The 22970-nt window shown below is 32.6% G+C and overlaps 1 protein-coding gene across 1 annotated transcript; it reads right to left on the reverse strand.

Moving 5' to 3' along the window:
* Nucleotides 1–19485: 19485 nt before the first annotated feature.
* LOC139529039 (uncharacterized) lies at nucleotides 19486–22676 on the reverse strand. Its single transcript, XM_071325274.1, has 2 exons — nucleotides 21823–22676; nucleotides 19486–19501 (listed from the first exon to the last, which is right to left on the reverse strand). Exons 1-2 carry the CDS (start codon nucleotides 22674–22676, stop codon nucleotides 19486–19488), a joined length of 870 nt encoding a protein of 289 aa, XP_071181375.1.
* Nucleotides 22677–22970: the final 294 nt, after the last annotated feature.

The raw sequence follows: 22970 nt of genomic DNA on the forward strand, positions 1-22970 counted from the left end.
TTATTTCCAATATCTATCAATTCAATAAACCAATATATCAATATTTAATGTCCTACTGGAACCAATCGTTGATTTATAACGATCGTATGTCGATATTTAAATATCTTTTCTGATCAGGCGTTAATTAAAAAAAATGATTAAAATGAACCGAAACAAACAAACCCTAAACAAATGAGGCTAGGTTGTCTATACTGTAAGCTTCAGCTGCTATGCAAATAAAATCAACATATATACTAGGATTGAAATTTTATATTTGCGCCAGACGCGCGTTTTGTGTTCAAAAGACTCATCAGTGACGCTCGAATAAAAAAAAAGTTAAAAGCCAAATAAAGTACGAAGTTAAAGAGCATTGGGGACCAAAACAATCCTAAACGTTTTGCCAGGTTATATATTTCTGAGGTAGAAAAGCCTTAGTATTTCGGAAAAGTTTTGTAAACATTTTAATTTATAATAATGGACATATCAGTGATAACTCAAGTCAACAAAGAAGTGTTGACTACGGGGCTGGTGATACCATCGGGGAATTAAAACTCCACCAGCAGTGGCATCGACCCAGTGATTCTAAATAAATTCATCATAGATACCAGGGTCATACTAAATCATCACAATGCAAGAAACATTGACATCTGGAATCTATATAAAATTTTAAATATCAATCATGTCAAAAATGAGTTTTAAAATTGAGACACTGTAACAATCTCCACATTCAGGAATTAGACCGTAGATTGGTCTGGTTTTACCTTTTTTCATCAGTGACTTGTTAAAATAAGCATCACATTGCCAAACATGCATGCAATATCAATGCTTTTAAAACCATTATAGACTGTAGTTTTCTACGCCCGAATGAAAGCTTGAAAATCTCATACAAATATGCTTTACATTATCACCAGTTTCAGTCTAGAACTTATAATGTAGATATGAGACAAGCTCGCTTATCTCTGTAGAATACATTACACCAAGTTAATAAATATATCAGGAGAGACAAGTACTACTAGTAACTATAACAATTGAAATCAGCGAGTGTTTAACACTGCATATATACATATTTGTTTATATCTTGGATAATTTTCTTATTATTAAACTGTCATTTGTGAGTGCCAATTGTCCTCATTTTTTTTACTCATAGACCCACTGATGCAATTATTTCTTAAATAAAACTATATATTTACTATGTTTACAGTTAATGTAGATGAGTTGCCTTCATCAAAAGATTCGTCTTTGTTGAAAATTGTTATAGGTAATTATGTTCATGACATTGATGTTGATTGTGGGTTTTCATTTAAGATCCATTCTTTTAGTTTTTTTAAAAGTAGTAAAACTATTTCAGCTCACATGATGTTAATTTTTTTTAATCCTTTCAATATATCGGTAGATATAGGAAGATGTGGTGTGAATGCCAATGAGACAACTCTCCATCTAAACAACAATCCAAAAAAGCAAACCATTATAGGTCAATGTACGGCCTTCAACACGGAGCCTTGGCTCACACCGAACAACAAGCTATAAAGGGCCCCAAAATTACTAGTGTAAAACCATTTAAACGGGAAAACCAACGGTCTAATCTATATGAAAAGACGAGAACATTAGTCTGTTTTGTCACTATTGTTTTTTTATCGATTTCGTCTGAAAGACCTGTATAGCAAGGGTTGCGAAAAAAAAGAAAGTTTAACAGTGTACACTTAAAACCAATCTTCATCCGTCAATTATTATGTTGATGACGTTTTTGTCACACTGAAACTTTCATATCAATACATTCAGTAATTAATAAGACGTTTCAGTAATCTCAAAGATTTCGAACTGTTTTCAAAAGAACACAAACGTGACAAGCGCAAATAACGATAAGGGTTAAAACAACAAAAAGACGCACCAAACACGTAAACCTACAAATAGTTAAATCAATGCTGATAATGAGTTACTAAATGGTTTTGTCTTTTTAAATTCTCACACATCCTGTCGATTTATTATAAATGTTTGATTGTAGTATATGTGATTCCGGTTGTATGTGTAGTTCTTTTCATTGTCATATGTGTTGCTGTTATAAAGCATAGGTGTATTCAACCGAAAAAGAAGTGAGTAAATATTACAGATATAACAATTTGATTTATTTCCTTCAGTCTTTCCTTGCTCGTAATGTATCTATAAAAAAAATCAAGTTTTGTTACTTTGGCTTATATTTTTTGTATTGATTTATTATGCATTTCAAGTTGCAAAGTGTTTTAATATTTTCTACAAAAAATTTAATATATCTGATGTTATAATTTATTGATTGATTTATTGAAGGTTTTAAAGCCACATTTGGGCTATTTCGTAGCGGTCAGTTTTTATGGGTGAAAACTACTGACTTTCGATAGGAATACTGACAATCCTGGTCAATTAAGATAGGAGTCGAGTGCACCTCACGAGCGGGGTTAGAACTTTAATTTACTGAAAAGTCGAATTAAGTTTACTGAATAATTGTGTTTATGCTACATACTTGTTATTAATTTCAAGACAAAAGTATGTGAATAAATTAAGTTGTGTTACATTTGAAATAATATTTATATATATACATATAATAGGAGATTTGGTATAACTGCTTATGAGACAACTATCAAATAGAGTGAAAATGACATGGATTAAATAAATTCTATGTCAGCGTACTTCCTTTGCCAAAGAGCAAACCCCATATTGAAAGTTAGCTTTTAAAGCAGCTATAAAATAACCATAAAACAGGCTTATTTCTAGGGACAAGCACATGCAATATGATGTGAAGTTATATAAGTTGTGAGCGCTCAACCATTCACCTTACTTCAGTCAATAGCGTAACAGCATAAACGTGAGAACAAACTGTAACATCAGTTGGAATTCACTTGACTCATAAATGGGCTCAATACTTAACATTTTCACATAAGGACGAAAGCGCAAAGTACCGATCGAAGAGTAGTTAATTTGAAAGCTAGTTCAGAACAAAAAGTTGATTAATTTACTTTTATGGTTTGGAAAAATTTGGTCGTTTAATCTCATGGACTAACAAAAACTTATTAAATAACGCTGTATAAGTTTTTCGTATTCTATGACATATTTTCACATGAGTAAAAAGGTGAAAATATAAATACTTAGTATTCAAAATTACTGTGATCCTAATTAACTTGCAAACATAGTGACATTTGTTGTTTATTCACAGTAATACTTATTATTTGATATTTTACAAAATTTATTTCATCCAAACATTTAAATGTAAAATATTCAAAACTTTCAAACTAATAAATCAAATGGCCGCATTTATGCAAACGTTCTCATGTGAGGTCCTTATTATGCCACACAGAAGTGTTTACATATTCGCTTTAAAACTGCTACATAACTCTTAGATTGTTTACCAAATGGATTTGAGCCAAGGCTGATCCTTAAAAACATTTCTGGAAATAAGATCATGGTGAAACACATTTGTTATCTTTTGTGTTTTCTTTAAACGGCAAGACGTTTGAAGCCCCATTCAAATATGTTAGACAAATTCATAAAATTAATGTAAAACACTCATGTCTTACAAACTTAGATCGTACATTACTGGTTTTCTATCTTCACTATCATCTCGTGATGAACATTGTGACATGGTTTAAACACTATTGAAAAACAAATGGACACCTGCTAAGATAGAGTGAGCAGCAATAAGAGTATTTTTGTCTTTCTTATATTAAGGGAAAATGAAGAAAACTACTATCAAACCTTGAGCCGTGATGGTATCACAGTAAACGCCGATTATGCATCCGTCATTCACACACCCAACAGACCAGTGGGAGAATCGGGGGATAATTTGGTTTGTAGCAATGGCAAGGAAGGAAACGAAAACAAAAGCAGAAAAAAGTATGTGATTATAACAAGCGATCATTTTGTAAGTGATTTCAACAAGAAAATATACTTGCATTGAAGATCTCTGTTTTCTCTCCATCTTTATATATCAACAAATAAGGGAGTTGAGTTTTTAGTATGATATCAGTATATATTCCAGACAGTTTCCAGATGCTTTTTTGACTCTTTTTTTAGTCCAGCGTCACTGATACACAAAACGCGTGTCTGGCGCAAATACAAAATTTCAATTCTGGTATCTATATAATGAGTTTATTCTTCATACTATTTTGATCTAAACGTTGCAACATAAATGTTTAGTCAAGTGTAAGAAAAATATATTAAGAACTGGGTATATTGTTTATTTCTGTGTCATATAGGGCAATGCAAAAAGTTAGATATCAATGCAGATCTTTCGTTATGCCACAGGCAAACAAATTTCAAACGGGGGTGACATTGTAATCCTAATTGATCCTAATTTTGTCAGACAATTTCAGTAACTTCTACATTTTCCTTGACTCTCGATCAATAAAATGTGAGTTTCAATGTAACAACTATCGTCGATCACGTGATATATTCAGATACAGGTTTTTTTTTATTGATAAATGAAAAGAATTGAGAACAGAATACACTATTTGTAGCGTAAGTTAATAGATTTCATACAAAAATTCATTTTGCCTGTATTTATGCTGTTGCATTATAAAGTAGTCAGTTTGAAATACAAAATTGTAACGTGCATATGTTCTCGTCGTTGTAGGTTTTAATTTTTTGAAACTGTTTTATAGAGCACAATGCTACAATACTTAATATATTGCATTGTTTCATTATGATTAAACAATTGATTAAAAACATTTGTAACAGTTGTATAAGCACCTAGTCTTTTGTTACATCTATGTTGAGTTAAAAGGTATAACATTACACTTTGAAATGTTTTGAAACAACAAAATACATACTTAAGAAATATGCTATATATCAAAGAAATCTACTTCTAAATATGTATGATTTCTTATCACAGAGACGAATTGCAAACAGGATACCTAACTTGTATAGAAGTTACCGGCAGCACAAACGTCAATGGTCCTAACAATTATGAGGATCTTATGTATGTATTTCCATTTGAATATCAGAATATTACGATATACGGAAAGCTTTTAATGTGGACAAAATTAAATAAAAACAATTATGATGTTAATTCAATTATATTCATTATTCGTATTCATGTATCATATGAAATAAATACTTCTTTGAAACATTCATAGATCATGTATAAAGTTTAGTTTTTGTAGTTAATCGAATATAAAACTTTTTCCTTTATTTTTGTTTAGTGCATCAGATCGAACAATTGTGTATGATGAAATAAACCAACAGACGAACCTGAATATTGAAGTGCCAAAAGCTCTAATGTCAGTGTCTACAGATAATGGTGATCACTATGATGCAATATGCATGAATGTTGCAATACAAAGTTCAGTGAATGATGGGTAAACACATAGATCAAAAAGCAATGCAGACAAGACACACTGTTAGAAACCAAAGACTAGGGTCTTGTGAATGAGAATAGTAATTTGTCAATCACGACGCCCATAAAGGGAAGAAAAAAATAGTACAAATTATTAACATTGATATAATGTATAACAGTGATGAAACAAATAAAAATAAAACAAAAATATTTATTATGGTCTATAAACACCGTGTACACATGCGGGGGTCGGCTAAGCTTGACACGGGTTGGCGGTTTTGAAGCGGAGAAAAGGTTCAAGTATCAAAATTCTTCTTTGTTTTAGAATTGTTAGTACCAAATAGTATATTGCACGGAAGAAACCGAACCATAATCATTTCCTGGAAGCAAAATGTTTTCTGTGACGTGAAATTAAGTAAAGTTCATTTAGTATTTTGAAATTGTAGCAGAACTTGCATACTTTCTTTGTTACACTTTATCATCTAATACATTTTCAATTATGAACACTTACATAATTTTATTATATATGTTTCATGTAAAAAACTTTTCAAAATGTTGTAATAACCCAGTCAACGTTGGCAAATTGTTGTTCCGTTGGTCTACCGTTGGTGTTGGCAGCACAACATTGGCCCAGTGTTGGCAAATTGTCGGTCCGTTGGTCGCACGTTGATGTTGGCTGCACAACATCGGTGCAACGTTGGCAAATTGTCGGTCCGTTGAGATGAATTCTTATATATTTGTTGGTGATGGCTACACAACATTAGGCCAACGTTGGTATGATGATATTTACAAGACCATCAGTCAGTTTGGCAACTTTTCTATGCCAACGTTGGCTCAACGTTGCCCCAATGTTAGGTCAGAAAAGGTTGATGGCTTTGTTATACCCTTCCGAATCGTATTAGGGCTACTGTAGTCTAAGTTATTCCTCCATTCCCTGGAAATTTGGTCTATATCAACGATAAGAAAAATTGATCAGAAAAATTATATTTGTACATGTGTTACAGTTTGTTGGGCAAATGCCGGGCCAATGCTGGGCCAATGTTTAAAATCTATTATAAGCTAACGTTGGTTATTCCACATAACACTGTACGTCACACTAAAACTGCCAATGTACATTTTGTCTATTGGTTTACATAAGTGGTATTTTGGATATCGGTTGGGTATACTTATCTTGATTACCCACAAAACAGCTAATGTTTGAAATGTGGTGACTGTATAAAATTATATTGTTTAAAATTATTATTCATTATTTATTTTTGTTGGTATTTAAAGTGTCATTAAAGTTACTTTTATTACTATTACCACGTGTACTATTCACCGATTTTAATCGCTTTAAACATTATTAATAATGAATTATTATATAGTTGCGACGTAAGCAATATATATACAACTGTAACAATTTGATAAGGTTGAATACAAGTAACACGCTGGTCAAATGATAGCTGCTATGGTAATATAAGTTTAATGGGATGGTCAGAATTGTGATCATTTCCCGCCTTGCAGAGCAGTAATAATACAGAAAAGATAATTGTCTTCAGGAAAAAAAACCAAAAAAACATGTGAGTTGTTAATTTCTACTATTTCTAAACAATTATGATTTGTACAAAATTGTTATATTTTCGTTGTATGCGTAAAGTTAATATCGTTCATTTTTTGGTATGAAGTTTTCATGAGAGCGTGGTTATTACCGGGGTAAATTATACTTCAAGAATGACGGAAATAGAAGAAAAACGTTTATGAAAGTTAAAATATAATCCACAGTGATATATATTTTTAAAATAAACAGTTGTAAGCTGATCATAGCAACGTATTTTAAAAGTACCAATATTACGAAATCATGATAATGTATAATTTCTAACGTTTGCAAATTGTACGTATATACATGTAGATATATATTTGTATATGCTTTATATCTTTCCGAATTATTTATTTGTAATAAAATAACGTAATACTAGTATCATAAAATTGCTTAAGTTAAAACATCTTTTTCTTTACTTAATGCAGACATTTTCTCTGAAACAATAAAAGACACAAATTGTTCAAAACTAATAAAAATCATCAGGAATACGGTAAATTAACGTACGTGTAGTACAGATTATCTACGAATCTTTTACATTAAACGTACATATCTCATATCTTTTCCAAATCCACAGTATAAACAAATATTATATCGATACCCAATTTGTGTAATTATATTGAGGTAGAATTAATTTTAGATATTTCAATAACTGACCAACATCTGGAATCTATATAGGAAAGTGCAAATTATCAGGCTCTAAACTTGACCTCGTGCTGTGTTCCGCTTTGAAGCCTGTTATACAGTATGTTTCATTCAATACACGGTATTAAGACAAACAGAAGAGGTGACTACTAACTGTGCATTAATACACATCTAAATTATTCTTTATATATTACGAAGATATAAAGTATGATCCAGAATTCTGAAATAATAATAATAAGCGTTTGTTTTATGACCATGTAAATAAAAAAATAACCAATATAAATCTTTTTTTAATTAATTGCTAGAAACATAAAAATAAGGAGATGTGGTATAATGATTGTCAATGAAACCAACTATCCGCCAACAATGAATGAATATTTTCTGTATTTCAAACCACTTATCGTCCTGAACATGCATTAAATTTCATGAAACTAAAAAAAATTCATGAAAATATTTTTTTTTAGTTTGATTGACAATGAGACTACTACCTAAAAGAGACCAAATGACACTAGCAACTATCAATAACCGTATGGCCTTCAACAATGAAAAAACCCACATTGCATATAGAAAGCTTTACAATGCCCTATATCGGCATCAGTATTTTCCCTCTACTCATATATTTTATAATGGTTGTGCTTGAAAGATACCAATACCAATGTAAAAATGTCATATTATTAACTGTAGGTACATGTATGTTTATCTCTTTCTTGTTGTTTGCAATTGTTTCTATTTTATTTAAATCAAGCATCATTTTATTATGTTGCAGATCAAACACCTGAGTACTTCTGGAGGAGATACAGTAAAGCAGAGTGTAAGAAGGATTATGGGCACAATCCTGGAAAACTGTATTGCCATGAAATTGAATTGGCTAGGGAGAGGGGACAAGACTGTTTTTTCCCGTATGATCCTTAGAGATGTTTTAATAAGTAAGTATTACACTTTATGAGTTCTTTATGGCAAATTATACCCACAAATCATTCTAATATTAATGAATTTCTGACCATTAGACAAATTACCAATATTAAAAAAAAGAAAAAAAGATTGGTTATCCAAGATTTTATTTTGTATTAAATAGTGTTAAAAATATTTAGAATATACATTAATTTATATAACATATCTAGTAGGGAGATAACGCACGCATGCATTAGGCAAGTACACAATTCCAGTTTACTTATAACTTTATTACAGAGTCTGTTAGAAAAAAAACGTAGCTGTAAAGAGTCTTCAGATAAGGAGATAGATGATGCAGCTAAAGATTGGCTGCGGTTTAGCCTTGACAGAGAAGGTGGCAAGAAACAGAGAAGGGAAAGAAAGAATAACATAAATAATAATTACACTGTTGAAATTCAAATTAAGGAGGACAATACTCGTGGTGACGACCAATGATATCAAATTTCAAATAAATAAAGTTTTCTGAATTATTTAATTTTCATTCTGGATCTGGAACCAACATGACCAATACAACTAAAATTACATCTCAAAAAAAATTATTTGTATGAGCGACTTGCCATAAGCCATATGTCATTTGTGCTGTTAAATAAATAAATGAAATTGATATGAAAAATGAAGATGTGGTATGATTGCTAATGAGACAACTCTTTACAAGAGACCAAATGACACATAGTTTATCTGGTCGATCCATCAAACATTGCAAAAGAAATATCTTACTGTCACACAATAAATGAAATTAAAGAGGCAAAATTCATGAAAAAAAAGACCGACAGTAACAACAATGGGTAATTCAAAAATACAGAATTGCTACCTTAAACTTTGGCAGTTTCGAATACAAAAAAAGATCAAATATCATGTGCTCCGGAGTATTTATCATAGCCAGCTCCTCATGCAGCATCCATTGTGATTTGGTTGATACAATTGACTAACGTATTGCTAACATAAAAATGAGAAATATTTACCTTTGACCAACATAGTGCCAAGACAGAAATACGATATTTCTACAATGGACCAACGTTGTGCCAACATGGAATTCGTTTTTCATACAATGGGCCAACGTTGGCTCTATGTATTGCATATAACCGTACAACGTTGGGCCAACATGAAGCCATCGTGTTGGGTATACATAGGCCCACTTTGCACTTATACGTTAAAATACAACGATGGGCCAATGCAATGATATACGTTGTGCCAATATTGGGCCAACATACTCATGTTGTCTGGGAATTCCTTGAATTACAAGTAGAATGTTGTTTCGAGGATTTGCAAATCCTTGGTTATTTTAAAAGGACAATGAACATAATATAATAAGATTATATGAGAAACTATTGAAATTATTTTTAAACTCTTTTAATGTTGAAGAGACAAATACGTAAAATAAAGAACAAGAGTAAACCAAACAAATGATTTCGTCTAAGGTTATTTTACGTGTTCATTTTATATCTGTGGTTAGTCAGCACTTCGATGTTAACATGAATAACAGTTATTAGATTATTATTTTGTTTTATTAATTTACTGTTTGCCAAAGGGGGGATTATTCTAAATACTAGCAATAGATTGTCTTATCCCAGGCAAAGATACCCTTAGCAGTATTTGTCACAACTTTTTTGAATTTTAGATCATCAATCCTCTTCAACTGTGTACTTGTTTTGCATTCTTATTATTTTGATCGGTACGTCACTTGAGATTCTTATGTAGCCAAAAACGTGCGTCGGGTGTATTAAATTATAAGCCTTGTACATTTGATAACTTGATGTATACCCTGAAAGCAGGCGCTGCTGGAATGTTGCTACTTAGAGACTTTTGTTACACCACAGTAAAAGAAATCTGGAATTTCTCAATCAATACAATACGTGCAATTAATCTGCACAATTATCATGGCTTTAAAATTGAAATGGTTATATGACTTTCTGCACGAACGAACAAAAAAATGCCTATTAAAATCACAAAAAAAGATTTCTTTCTGATATGCAAACTGCATTTAATTTTTATATATATAGTGGATGCCAGGCATTACAACTTTCCCAACTGCACAAGTAAGTCTGTACACAGAGTAGTTGTTGAGGTAAAAATACTGTCATATTTGTCCATTTGTTGTGAAGAACCTTAATGCATGTGAAATGTATTAAACCTAAACATTCTATAGTTTTGTTGAAAAAAACCGCTGCAAACTTGATGTCTGTGTCAATTTAAACTTCAATTTTATACCAGTAACACACATTTTATTTAAAAAAGGATATTATGACCTAATAATATACATCTATACTATTAAACGAGAAGACCTCATTTTGGGTGTCGCTTCTCCTCCTTCCACAATAAATTGATCATTGTAATTATATGTCCTATAGGTACCATGCATAGTCGCATTTGTCATCCATTCTTATGATTATTCAGTTTCGGTTATTTTGGGAGAAAAACGGAAAAAAAGAAGTCCGGATATGTGTCCGTCATCACTCCGGCTTTATTCATAGACAACTTCCTCTTCCGTTTATATTTCCAGAAGTTTGGAAAATTTACATTACATACCCTATATTATCATGTTTTATTTAAGATTCATTGCCTGAATTGTTATATAAGAATGTTGTCCCAAGTGTAAGCAACGACCCAGGCTGTGTGAAAATAAACACAATCATTTTTGTTATTCATTGTCCCAAGTGTAAGCAACGACCCAGGCTGTGTGAAAATAAACACAATCATTTTTGTCATTCACTTATCGTCACGTAAATAACGACACAGGCATAGCCTAGATTATCATGTTTTATTTGTCACGTAAATAACGACACAGGCATAGTCTATATTATCATGTTTTATTTAAGATTCATGCAAGCCATTTTAACACTTATCGTCACGTAAATAACGACACAGGCATAGCCTAAATTATCATGTTTTATTTGTCACGTAAATAACCACACATGCATAGTCTATACTATCATGTTTTATTTAAGATTTATGCAAGCCATTTTCACATTGCCTGAATCGTTATATGTTGTCCCAAGTGCAAGCCATTTTCACACTTATCGTCACGTAAATAACGAAACAGGCATAGCCTAAATTATCATGTTTTATTTGTCACGTAAATAACCACACAGGTATAGTCTATATTATCATGTTTTATTTAAGATTCATGCAAGCCATTTTCACATTGCCTGAATCGTTATATGTTGTCCCAAGTGTAAGCAACGACCAAGGCCGTGTGAAAATAAACACAATCATTTTTGTCATTCACTTATCGTCACGTAAAGAACGACACAGGCATAGCCCATAGAATGAAATTCAAAACAGTGTGGCTGTGGCCATTGATTGACACATTAAATTCATCCATTGACTGGGACAATTTATGTGAACGTTTGTCTGTAACGACCACTGTTCACGACGTACCTACGATAGACATTTAAACTGTGGGGTCACCAAAGGTTTCTTAACGCCTTTAATTATAAAATAATTCGAAAAATTAATCAGGAATAACCTTTATGTTTTGATTTATACAATTGATATAAATCAAAACATCGTGTTATTTCTGATTAATTTTTCGAATTACTTTATTAAGGTGTTGAGAACCTTTCGTGACCCCATAGTTTAAGTGTCTTTAAAAAGTACATAATGAGCAGTGGTCGTTACATACAAACGTTCACCTAAATTGTCCCAGTCAATAGATGAATTTAATGTGTCAATCAATGGCCACAGCCACACTGTTTTGAATTTCATTCTATTATCATGTTTTATTGTCATTCACTTATCGTAACGTAAATAACGATACAGGCATAGCCTATATTATCATGTTTTATTGTCATTCAATCACTTATCGTCACGTAAATAACGACACAGGCATAGCCTATATTATCATGTTTTATATATTAAAATAAGTAAAACATGCTCAACTTCATCTAAAACTACCTCGACCAAAAACTTTTACCTGAAGTGGGACAGACGGACGAGACGGACGGACGGACGGACGACCGAACAAAAGAACGCACGGATGCACGGACTAGAAAACATAATGCCCATAATTGGGGCAAATTTATTGTTTTTAAAAAGGGAAAATAGTGATTTGGCAAAAATGAAAGTAAGGTAGAGATTACAGGGAGGCAGGACCTTTTTTGGGGCGTCGGGATCGGGTGTTTTTAAGCTCGGGATTTGGGGATTGATCCCTACGGGATCCGGGAATATATTTTTCGATTTCGGGATATGAATTTCTTTAAATTCTGCATCTCAGTTTCATGGTTTTAAGCCCGGGATTTCGGGATCAGGACCCCTCCGATCGACAACCCCTCAAATTAGCCTTAGTCGGTATTAGTCATTTATACATGATTCAAATCCTACAATTGGCATGTTAATAAGGCTTTCAAAAAAAAAGCACTGATGAATGGTCATAGAAGCATATTTTTTAGACTAATAATGGTCTATGTATAAGCAGTTACATTTATTTCATGTTTGAAACGGTGCAAATTTTAATTTGATTTGACTTTTACCAAAAGAAGCATTGTAGCAAAGGAGAAGAATAATTGTGGTCGTAGGCCAGAAACACGAATATAATTGAATTTAACAGAAAGGAAACAAATATCGGACTTTGGAAAAAGGGAGGTATACCTTCTATGTAATTCTCCATACATAATATATTTTACAAAAAATTATCCTGCAACAGTTCACAAGCTGTATATGCCCGCGATTTCGCGGGTGTGTTCTAGTATATATAAAGGTAAAACAAGAGTGCACACGCTGAAATGTCTCGCTTTCTTTACGTCGATATTATGTTGAGAGTCCTAAGTATAAAGCTTTACTTCAACTATCAAATTAACTTAAGTTATTCCAAGATAATGAGGTGAAGGTAATATAAACCTTGGCAGAAATACATGCACACCTTAAAATCATTCAATACACTAAATATAGTTGACCTATTACCTATAGTATCTAAAAAACAGACTTAACCAAGAAAAACTAAACATTGACCAACGAACAAGGAAAATTAGGTCAAGGTCATATGGACCATATCTGTAGGCAGACATTTCATTTGATTTTGCCATGCAATTATGGACTTTCCGATTGGATTTTCCTCTGAGTTCAGTATTTTTGTGATTTTACTTTGTACAGCTTTGTACATTGCACCCAAAATATTTAACTATAAACAAGCATTACAGGACCTTGATTTAGAACAATACCTAAATAAACCTCTGACATGTGACTGTTCCAACTCGCCTTACAATTACAGCCCCTCTGGCCATGTTATTACTGGGGATCTAAACTTAATTCAACATGAAAATCTCCGAAAGGTGATTTCTCGTGGTCCTAAGTTTAGAGAACCCCAACACATCAATTGGAACCATAACTTCAAAATTATTATGGATTCCATTGAGAACTACGCCAGAGCATGGGCTAAGCGAGAAGAAGTGCAACTGGACACTTTGTCAGAATGAGTCAAAACAATCAGGTCTCTGATAAAACGTCGCATTCATAAGTTGAAAAACTGTGTGAATGATCGACCTAAGTCCATTTTCAGTGACAAAGAGGCTGTGAAATGTCTATCATCTCTTCAAGATAAGTATGTTGTTGTTCCTGCGGACAAAGCTTCAAATAATATTGTCTTTGTATGTAAATCGTATTACTACGAGTGTCTTATAAAAGAATTAGGAATAAATGAACACTCAGGTAATCCCACATACAAAAACATATCATTTGACAAGGATGAGATTTTGGCGAATCATAAGTCCTTCATGGCTTCTATGAACATTGCATTGAACAACAAATCGGAGGACTTACCTTGTTTGTATTGGATACCTAAACTTCACAAAATTCCGTACAAACAACGGTACATTGCCGGCTCATCTGCTTGTTCTACTAAAGAATTGTCCATTAGATTGACTAAAATTCTGTCCGCAGTTAAAGAGGGTCTTCAGATATACTGTGAAACTGTTTACTCACGTAGTGGTATTAACCATATGTGGATTCTGAAAAACTCTAAAGAACTTCTGGATAATTTTAAATCTCGGTCTTTTTCTGAAATTAGTTCTATTAAAACTTTTGATTTTTCAACCTTGTATACAACCATTCCCCATGTGAAATTGAAAACCCGTCTAAAAGAAATAATTCACAATGCTTTTCATTATAAAAATGGTAGCATACGCTATAAATTTATCACTTTGGGATACCATAAGGCATATTTTGTTAATAAGGAACAAAAGGGTAAAACATACTACACAGAGGAACAAGTGATCAGTATGCTGGAGTTTCTTATTGACAACATATTTGTTGAATTTGGAGGTAGACTTTTTCAAAAATTGTCGGCATTCCTATGGGAACGAACTGTGCGCCTCTCCTTGCCGACCTCTTCTTATTTTCATATGAATCGGAGTTCCTTCAGACACTTGTCAAAAACAAGAAGATCAAAGAAGCCAGGTTATTTAATTTCACTTTCAGATATATTGATGATGTTCTTTCCATTAACAATCCGAACTTTTCTGATTGGATTCCATTAATATACCTACCAGAACTAGAAATTAAAGAGACCACAGACACGGCTTCCTCTGCCTCATTTTTAGACTTATACCTCGAATTTGACACACACAGTCATCTCAGTACCAGAATCTATGACAAACGAGACGATTTTAATTTTGAAATTATCAATTTCCCCCACCTTAGTAGTAATATACCAACTTCATCTGCATATGGAATATACATTTCCCAACTTATTAGGTATTCAAGAGCTTGCAGCTCCTATTCAGACTTTGTAAAACGTCACCAGTGTCTGAGCAGAAAATTGATGAACCAGGGGTATGTCAAAGAACGTCTCGTCCTTTTTCTTAAAAAGTTCATCGGAAGATACCCAGAACTTGTTGATAAAAATTTTTAGTATCAACTTCACAAATAATACAAGATGGTCTTGAAGTATAGATTTTGCGTACTGACGTTTGTTAGCATCTTAATTACGTATTATAGTATTCTTTTATATGTCTTTTTTAGATATTCATTTGAAGTGACTCTGTGGTTACGTAAAAGCACATACTTTGAACGGCAAAATTATATCATTTATTGATATTACTTTTACTTGAGGATCTTGACATACTATGAATGACTAAACTATTTTATTCAATAAGACTACTTTTTCTGTTTAGTCTGTTTTTTTATGATATACATTTGACGTGAAACTGTACTTATGTATCCCGTCATACTTTGAACCACACCATTATTTTATTTATTATTATTACTTTTACTGTTAAATCTGGTTTTTGTTATATCTACTTTACGTGAGTCTGCATTTATGTATGCCGTCATACGACAAAATTATTTTTATGTCTACCTGTGCGAATTTCAAACGCGCAATTTTACACCAGTAATGAAAACCTTCTATCATTTATGGGTAGACTTTACATAGATAAATTCAGCCGTATTTGACGTGAAACTGTACTTATGTGTCCCGTCATACTTTGAACCACACCATTATTTTATTTATTATTTTTACTGTAAGTCTGTTTTTTGTTATATCTACTTTATGTGAGTCTGCATTTATGTATGCCGTCATACGACAAAATTATTTTTATGTCTACCTGTGCGAATTTCAAACGCGCAATTTTACACCAGTAATGAAAACCTTCTTTCATTTATGGGTAGACTTTACATAGATAAATTCAGCCGTATAAGAAAAGCAAAATGAGAATGTTAAATTTGATGTATGCCTTTTTGTGCTACTTTGTTACATTTGTTGTTTATGTAGTGATATTAAGATGATAACACAATATTGACTGTTGTACCCCTATTTTTGACATTTTTACTCTTTGAGTATGTTTGTTTTGTTCATGCATCGTTGACAATGTAATGGAATTTGATGCGACTGTCATACAAGTGAGAGGTTTAGCTAGCTATAAAACCAGGTTCAATCCACCATTTTCTACATTAGAAAATGCCTGTACCAAGTCAGGAATATGACAGTTGTTATCCATTCGTTTGATGTGTTTGGACTTTTGATTTTGCCTTTTGATTTTTGATTTTCCTTTTTGAATTTTCCTCGGAGTTCAGTATTTTTGTGTTTTTACTTTTTACAATCCTTTCAAACAACAAATTTAGTTGACCTATTGCTTAAAGTTTAAGAAAAACTTACCAGAACACAATAAAATGATTCGCTGAGCGCAGCCTGATACGACCGTAGAGGTTGCGCAATTGAAGATTTCTTCTTAAAACTTTTAAAAAATTTCGAAATTTGAAAAATTTAGAAAAAAAAAATGTCAATCCCTCAAAAAGAAAAAACTCAATCCCAGCTTCCTTTGTTATATGGAAACTTGTAGTTTAAAACCAGAGAGATCCATATTAGAGATATCCTTATTCTTAACTGTTGGCCCTGTAACACCTAAAATGAATCTAAACCTTACAATTGTGGTATCAAACATTGTAGTACTATACCAGAACAATCGAAATACTTATACATAAGTTATTATCCTGAAATAAACTATAAAAATACATGTTTTTTGGCCCCTTTATTCCTAAACAATTGGGACCATCCTCCCTCAAATATATTCCAATCTTCCTTTTGTAGTATTTATCCTTTTCAAAACATTTCATTCTTCTAAAATTGACATTTACATCATGCACTATTTCGATAAAATGTGTTTATTTTGTTCATCGTACCATTGACATTAATGTTTAAAGTGACTTATATACCCAAAAGGTCGTGCGTTCTAATTATTGTATTTTTATATTTCACTGTATTACATCATATTTTGTGAAAAACTAATAAGTTACTTACTTATTTCCATACATCAAATATAGACCTATTGCATATAGTTTTAGAGAAAATTTAAAAAAAAACTCAAACACATAACTTTGACCACTGAACCATGAAAATAAGGTCAAGGTCAGACGACACCTACCAGTTAAGACAAGTATACCTAACATCATTCCATACACCAAATATAGTAGACCTATTGCATACTGCATACAGTATAAGAAAATCAGGCCACAACACAAAAACTTTACTATAACCACTGAACCCTGAAAATGAGGTCAAGGTCAGATGACACCTGCAAGTTGGTCATGTAAACCTTCCAATCCTTCAATACAACAAATATACTAGACCTATTGCTTTTAGTATCTAAGATATGGACTTGACGACCAAAACTAAACCTTGTTCACAAAGCTCTTTAACTGTTTGGTTCATGGTTCATGGCTTTCAAATAGTCGAGTTTTGGCGTTATTGATTAAGGTTCATTACGAAAATTTCTTCGTACCGATGATATGCTATGTATTTCATACGCCGACTATAAGTGCAATGCGTAATGGTATACCGTTGTCTTTCTGTCATCCCGCCAGTCGCTTCAAAGCTAAAGAGGGTTTTAATCAAATGTCCGGAATTTAAGAATTATATATTTAAACGAGGAGTTCGTTTAAGAGACAACACACCGACCATAGAGCAGAAAACGACAAAAGGCCACCAATTGGTCTTCAACGCCGCGAAAAAATCGACCAACTGGCTTAATGAATAAATATAAATATAAGTTTAGAGAAATGATCACAATCCTCATGCATTTTAACTTATAATGCAGCTTCTTCTACATATGATAGTTTTTTTTTGTGTCGTGCAAGTGTTGTCTCGTTGTAACATTCTTTCAAATGATCTGCTGATATATACTACTTGGAATTTATGGCTTTTAAATGTCTTCAAATGAGGCCTCGATTTGACCTTTCAGCTGTCTTGATTTGAGCGCTGCTGATTGGTCTCATTGAGACAAACACAGGTCTGGTGTACTAAATTATATGTCTAGTATATTTGATGACGTTGTCATCGTTCATGATACTGTATATGCGTGCCTGTTGATCAGTACATGTATATTCTAAAAACAAATATTCAAAAGAAATTTTACGAAAGAGACGAATTTACTGTATGCAATTGCATTTGTCGCTTAGACAGGCATCTTTAATTTTTAGAAAAAAACAATTTATATTTATTTATTTATCATCTATTAATAATTGTACAAACTTAAAACTGTTTCTAATCATTTGCATATTTAGATATTTATTTATCAATGTCAAGTAAATGCAGTATGTAAAATGTCTAGAATAGCAATGGAAATAAGAACCAACAAAGCAGATATAACGTTACGATAACTATACAAAACATCGGATAGAGTTTTGCAAGGATAAAATCGATTCATGATTTCATCAAAATCAAACTCATAGTTAAATTAATCACAAGTTGTTGAGGACAAGGACACCTTACAGTTTTGCACAAAGGTGTCACTAAAAGTAAAAAAAAAACCAATGTCTGTATTGATTTGCATATTGTGTTGAAATTTCGTAACAATAGTTTTCAAAGGTACCAGGCTTATAAACCGATACGCTTGACGCGCGTTTCGTCTACATAAGACACATCAGTAACGTTCAGATATCAATAGGTAGAAAGCCAAAAAAAAAGTATTAAATTGAAGAGCATTGAGTACCTAAAATTTCAGAACGTTACGCCAAATGCAGCTAAGGTATTCTATGCCTGGGATAAGACAAATTTGTATGTCGAATAATTTATACTTTTACAAACAGTAAATTTATAAAAAAAATACTATATAATTGATATTCATGTCAACACGAAAATGCTGACTAAATCATTCATTCTAAACTAAAAATAACGAGAAAAGAATGTGCCAACATATCGAGCGCTGTCAGGCATTTATATCAAATAGAACCATAAAAAATCCCTGTCTTGTAAATCAGAGAAAACATATACGATAAACATTGATGGCAAAATACCGTATTTCTGATACAATTGTGTAGAATGCACAAGATGCAAAACAGTTTGATGTTAATAATGAAAATATTTTTAAAGCGCAAAAAGAGGGATACAAAATACTTTTTCATTAAAAAGGACGAAACAGGTACGCCTAAGATCATGTATTTCCTTTTTTAATGATACTTATCAAGCTATTTTTTTTCTTATATACTGTTTTAGGTGAAACTCATTGACTATGCAATAATTTCTAGTAATATGAATAAAATCCAGCTTTAATGCGATTCACAATTTTAACTTTGAAAAAACTATTAATTTAGTTTAATTGCTTTAACAGATACCAAACCTATAAGAAAGAGGTAGTCATTACTAATTGAATCTTTAATATCATGTTATAAAAGGAAGTTCAAAACATTAACCCTTTAACAGATACATTTTAAATTGTTAAAATGTTTCCTGACTTGTATAATAAAAAGATATGAAATGTCATGATCTTAACTTAATTTCTGTGTGTGTTTTGAGATAACACAAAATCAATATATTTTTAGGTCAAATGAATTTTAGCAGCAGAAATGTCACCTTTTTGTAATATATACTCCTTCAAACTATTCAAACACCTATTTTGGTTTTGCTGAAGTTTCTCCGAGGACTAAACTTGAACAAAATTCACTCGAATCTGTATATATATGACTTTTACATGTGTATATAAGTATGCTGAGACTACTATAACATATGATAACACACGTGTTATAGTAGTCTCAGGTATATGATAATGTTATTTTAGATATAACGTAAATGATTGGCGTGTTTTGGGTATTTTTTAAGGGTTTGGCACTCTTTTATTGGCCCCTTGTACCTCGGAAACGATAGACAAAAATATATATCAGTTGTGACCCTATAGAAGCAGAATTTTATATAGAACATAATAAGAAATAAAAAAGAATCAATTGAAAATCAAAATCGGATTGAAAATTCTACGAGAAACAAACCTCCCTTTAGTGGTTATCAACATCAAATTATCGTCCAGAAACTGTTTATCTACAGACGGACGGCGACTACACCGCCGATGACGGACAACGTCATACATATATACGACCGCAAATTTTTGAGGTCATTTAAAAGAAACGTGTTAGGAGACGTATACGTATGTCCCGCCGGACAGGAAGTTGGATGAACAGTTCCAAAGTTATACATAAATACTTCATGGAAGTTTCCCTTACAAAATTGACAAGTTTGCAGCAACCTTGAGGCAAACACACGAAATTGAAACCAAAACAAATCTCAGTTTGCGGCTGTTCACCGATAGGTGTAGACCTCAGTCTGACAAACTTCAGAAGAAGTTTGCTGCAAGTAAGCTTGCTGCAGACAAAATATTTATAGAAGTTTATTTGTTATACCGCAAAAATAAATTTTCACAGAAGTTTGCCGCAAACTATAATCTTTATATATATATATATATATATATATATATATATATATATATATATATATATATATATATATATATAGAGTCTATAAGAATCTACCAACCAGTGAACTTAATAGGTATTGGATCATCAAAATTGACAATACTACACAAACAGGAAAAATTATATGAGTCTGAAAGATTGTGTAACAATACCGATAAATAGATGGAAAACAAAACACTAAAAAGTGTTGAATATCATTGCACAAAGATGGAAAAACTGAACAGATGATATAAATTATACAATAATTGCAAATATTTCGGCTCAACAAATGGCCTTCTTCGGTGACAAAAGTTTTAACAATAATGAGATATAATGTATAAGGTGTAAACATAGATCACTAATAATACAGGTAAGTTTTGGTCGATTGATTTTAATCCAAAATCCTGAATATAATAATATAAACACTAGACTGTAAATTTATTTATTTCTTTCTATTGATTCCATCTGGATGGAGGACACCCAGTGTTTTTATCCAAAACCTCTCCCGATTTTCTCTTTGCCTATTTTGCCATGTACAATCCTGTTCGATCACAAGGATCTTCATGTGATCAAAATCTTTCAGATTGTGATCTGGTAACCTGAAATGTTGGCTGACAGGAATATACGGTTTTTTTGTGAGGTCACTCCTGTGGCCATTGAGGCGTTTGTGAAATGGCTGCATAGATTCACCAACATATTGGAGACCACATCTAGGACACTCAAGAACGTAAATCACGTTTGAGCTTTTGCAGTTGACATTGCAAAAGATCTTGTATGTCTTTTCTGTGGTCTTACTGTGAAATGTTGATGAATGCTGCAATTGGTTGCAACATTTGCAGCGCTTGTCCCCACAAGGCTGACAATTACCTACAGTATGGTTAGGTTTGGAAAGGTCAGCACGGACAAGTATATTTCTCAGGCTGTTAGGTTGTTTGAAGGCAATCATGGGAGGCTCAGGAAAGATTTTGATAACTTCGAATGTTTCTCGATTGCTGTCCAATGATCACGAATGGTCTTGAAACTATTTCTCAGGCATGGATGGTAGGTGAGCACACATGGGATTCTTTTACTTTTCTGTTTATCTTTGTAAGTTCTGGGGATGGATTCCGCTTTTCGAAAACTATTTTTGATGTTTTTGTGTTTATATCCCCTTCTTTTTAAATGTCCTTTAAGCTGCCCAAGACGTTGTTTTACAGTGTCTTCAGAGGAGCAGATTTGCCTTATTCTGAGAGCTCGGCTGTATGGAATGCTCTTCGTGCAGTGTGGAGGATGACAACTTTCAGGCGACAGGTATTGATGAGTATCTGTAGGTTTAGAGTATATATCTGTGTTTATTATACCTACAGAGAGGGTGCTAGATGTATCAAGGAAGTTTATGGTGGAATCAGATGTTTCATGGGTGAATTTGATGGTAGGGTGTTGATTGTTAGCATTTGTTATAAAAGTTTGTAATTTTTGGTCTCCCTTGTCCCATTTCATGTCAACGTCATCAATAAATCGATACCAGGAAAGCGGTTTTTCGATGGAGCACTCCAGCAGTTGCATTTCAAATTTACCCATGAATATATTGGCATAAGATGGAGCCATTTTTGTACCCATAGCAGTGCCATTTTTCTGTAAATAGTGTTCTCCTTGGAATGTGAAGTTGTTCTTTTTCAAGACCATAGTAAGCATTTCAACTAAGCAATCAGTAGGTGGAATTTTAAGAGATCGAGAGTCCCAAACTTCTCTACATGCTTCAATACCATCCGCATGGGGAATATTCGTATAGAAAGAGGTGACATCCATAGTGACAAGAGTAGTATTGGCAGGTAGAGGGTTTAGATCCTGCATCTTTAATAAGTAATCTGTAGAATCTTTAATAAAAGATGGCAAGTTTTCTACATGTGGTCGAAGATAGTAATCAACGAATTCGGATATTTTTTCGGTGGGATGACCATTAGCTGAGACGATTGGTCTACCTGGGTTACCAGGTTTATGAATTTTAGGGAGCAGGTAGAATCGCCCAGGTTTTGAATTTTCAGGTTTTAAATATTTAAAAGTATCTATATCAATGATGTTATTGTCACACATTTCCTTTAAACATTCTGTTATTTCCTCGCTGAATTGGAGTGTGGGGTCCGAATTAAGTTTTTTGTAAAACCGGTCAAGATATTGTGGTGTAAAGCCACTAAGATATCACCACGAAAATCACCACAAACAAAGCCAGAAAACATGCACAGTGTCATTGAGTTGGTTAATGACACAATTGACGTGTATTATCTTCATATTGAAAAATCAAAGATACAATGTCATAAATACCAAAGTTTAAAAATATTACTAAATTTTGAAATTGTTTCTGTTTAACATGCAAGTTTTACACTTTGA

This window comes from Mytilus edulis, chromosome 6, assembly GCF_963676685.1.
Source record: "Mytilus edulis chromosome 6, xbMytEdul2.2, whole genome shotgun sequence".
Classification (NCBI taxonomy): domain Eukaryota; kingdom Metazoa; phylum Mollusca; class Bivalvia; order Mytilida; family Mytilidae; genus Mytilus; species Mytilus edulis.

Excerpts from the sequence above, each read along its gene's own strand:
- LOC139529039 (XM_071325274.1), bottom strand. The coding sequence starts at position 22,676 with ATGTGTGACAATAACATCATTGATATAGATACTTTTAAATATTTAAAA.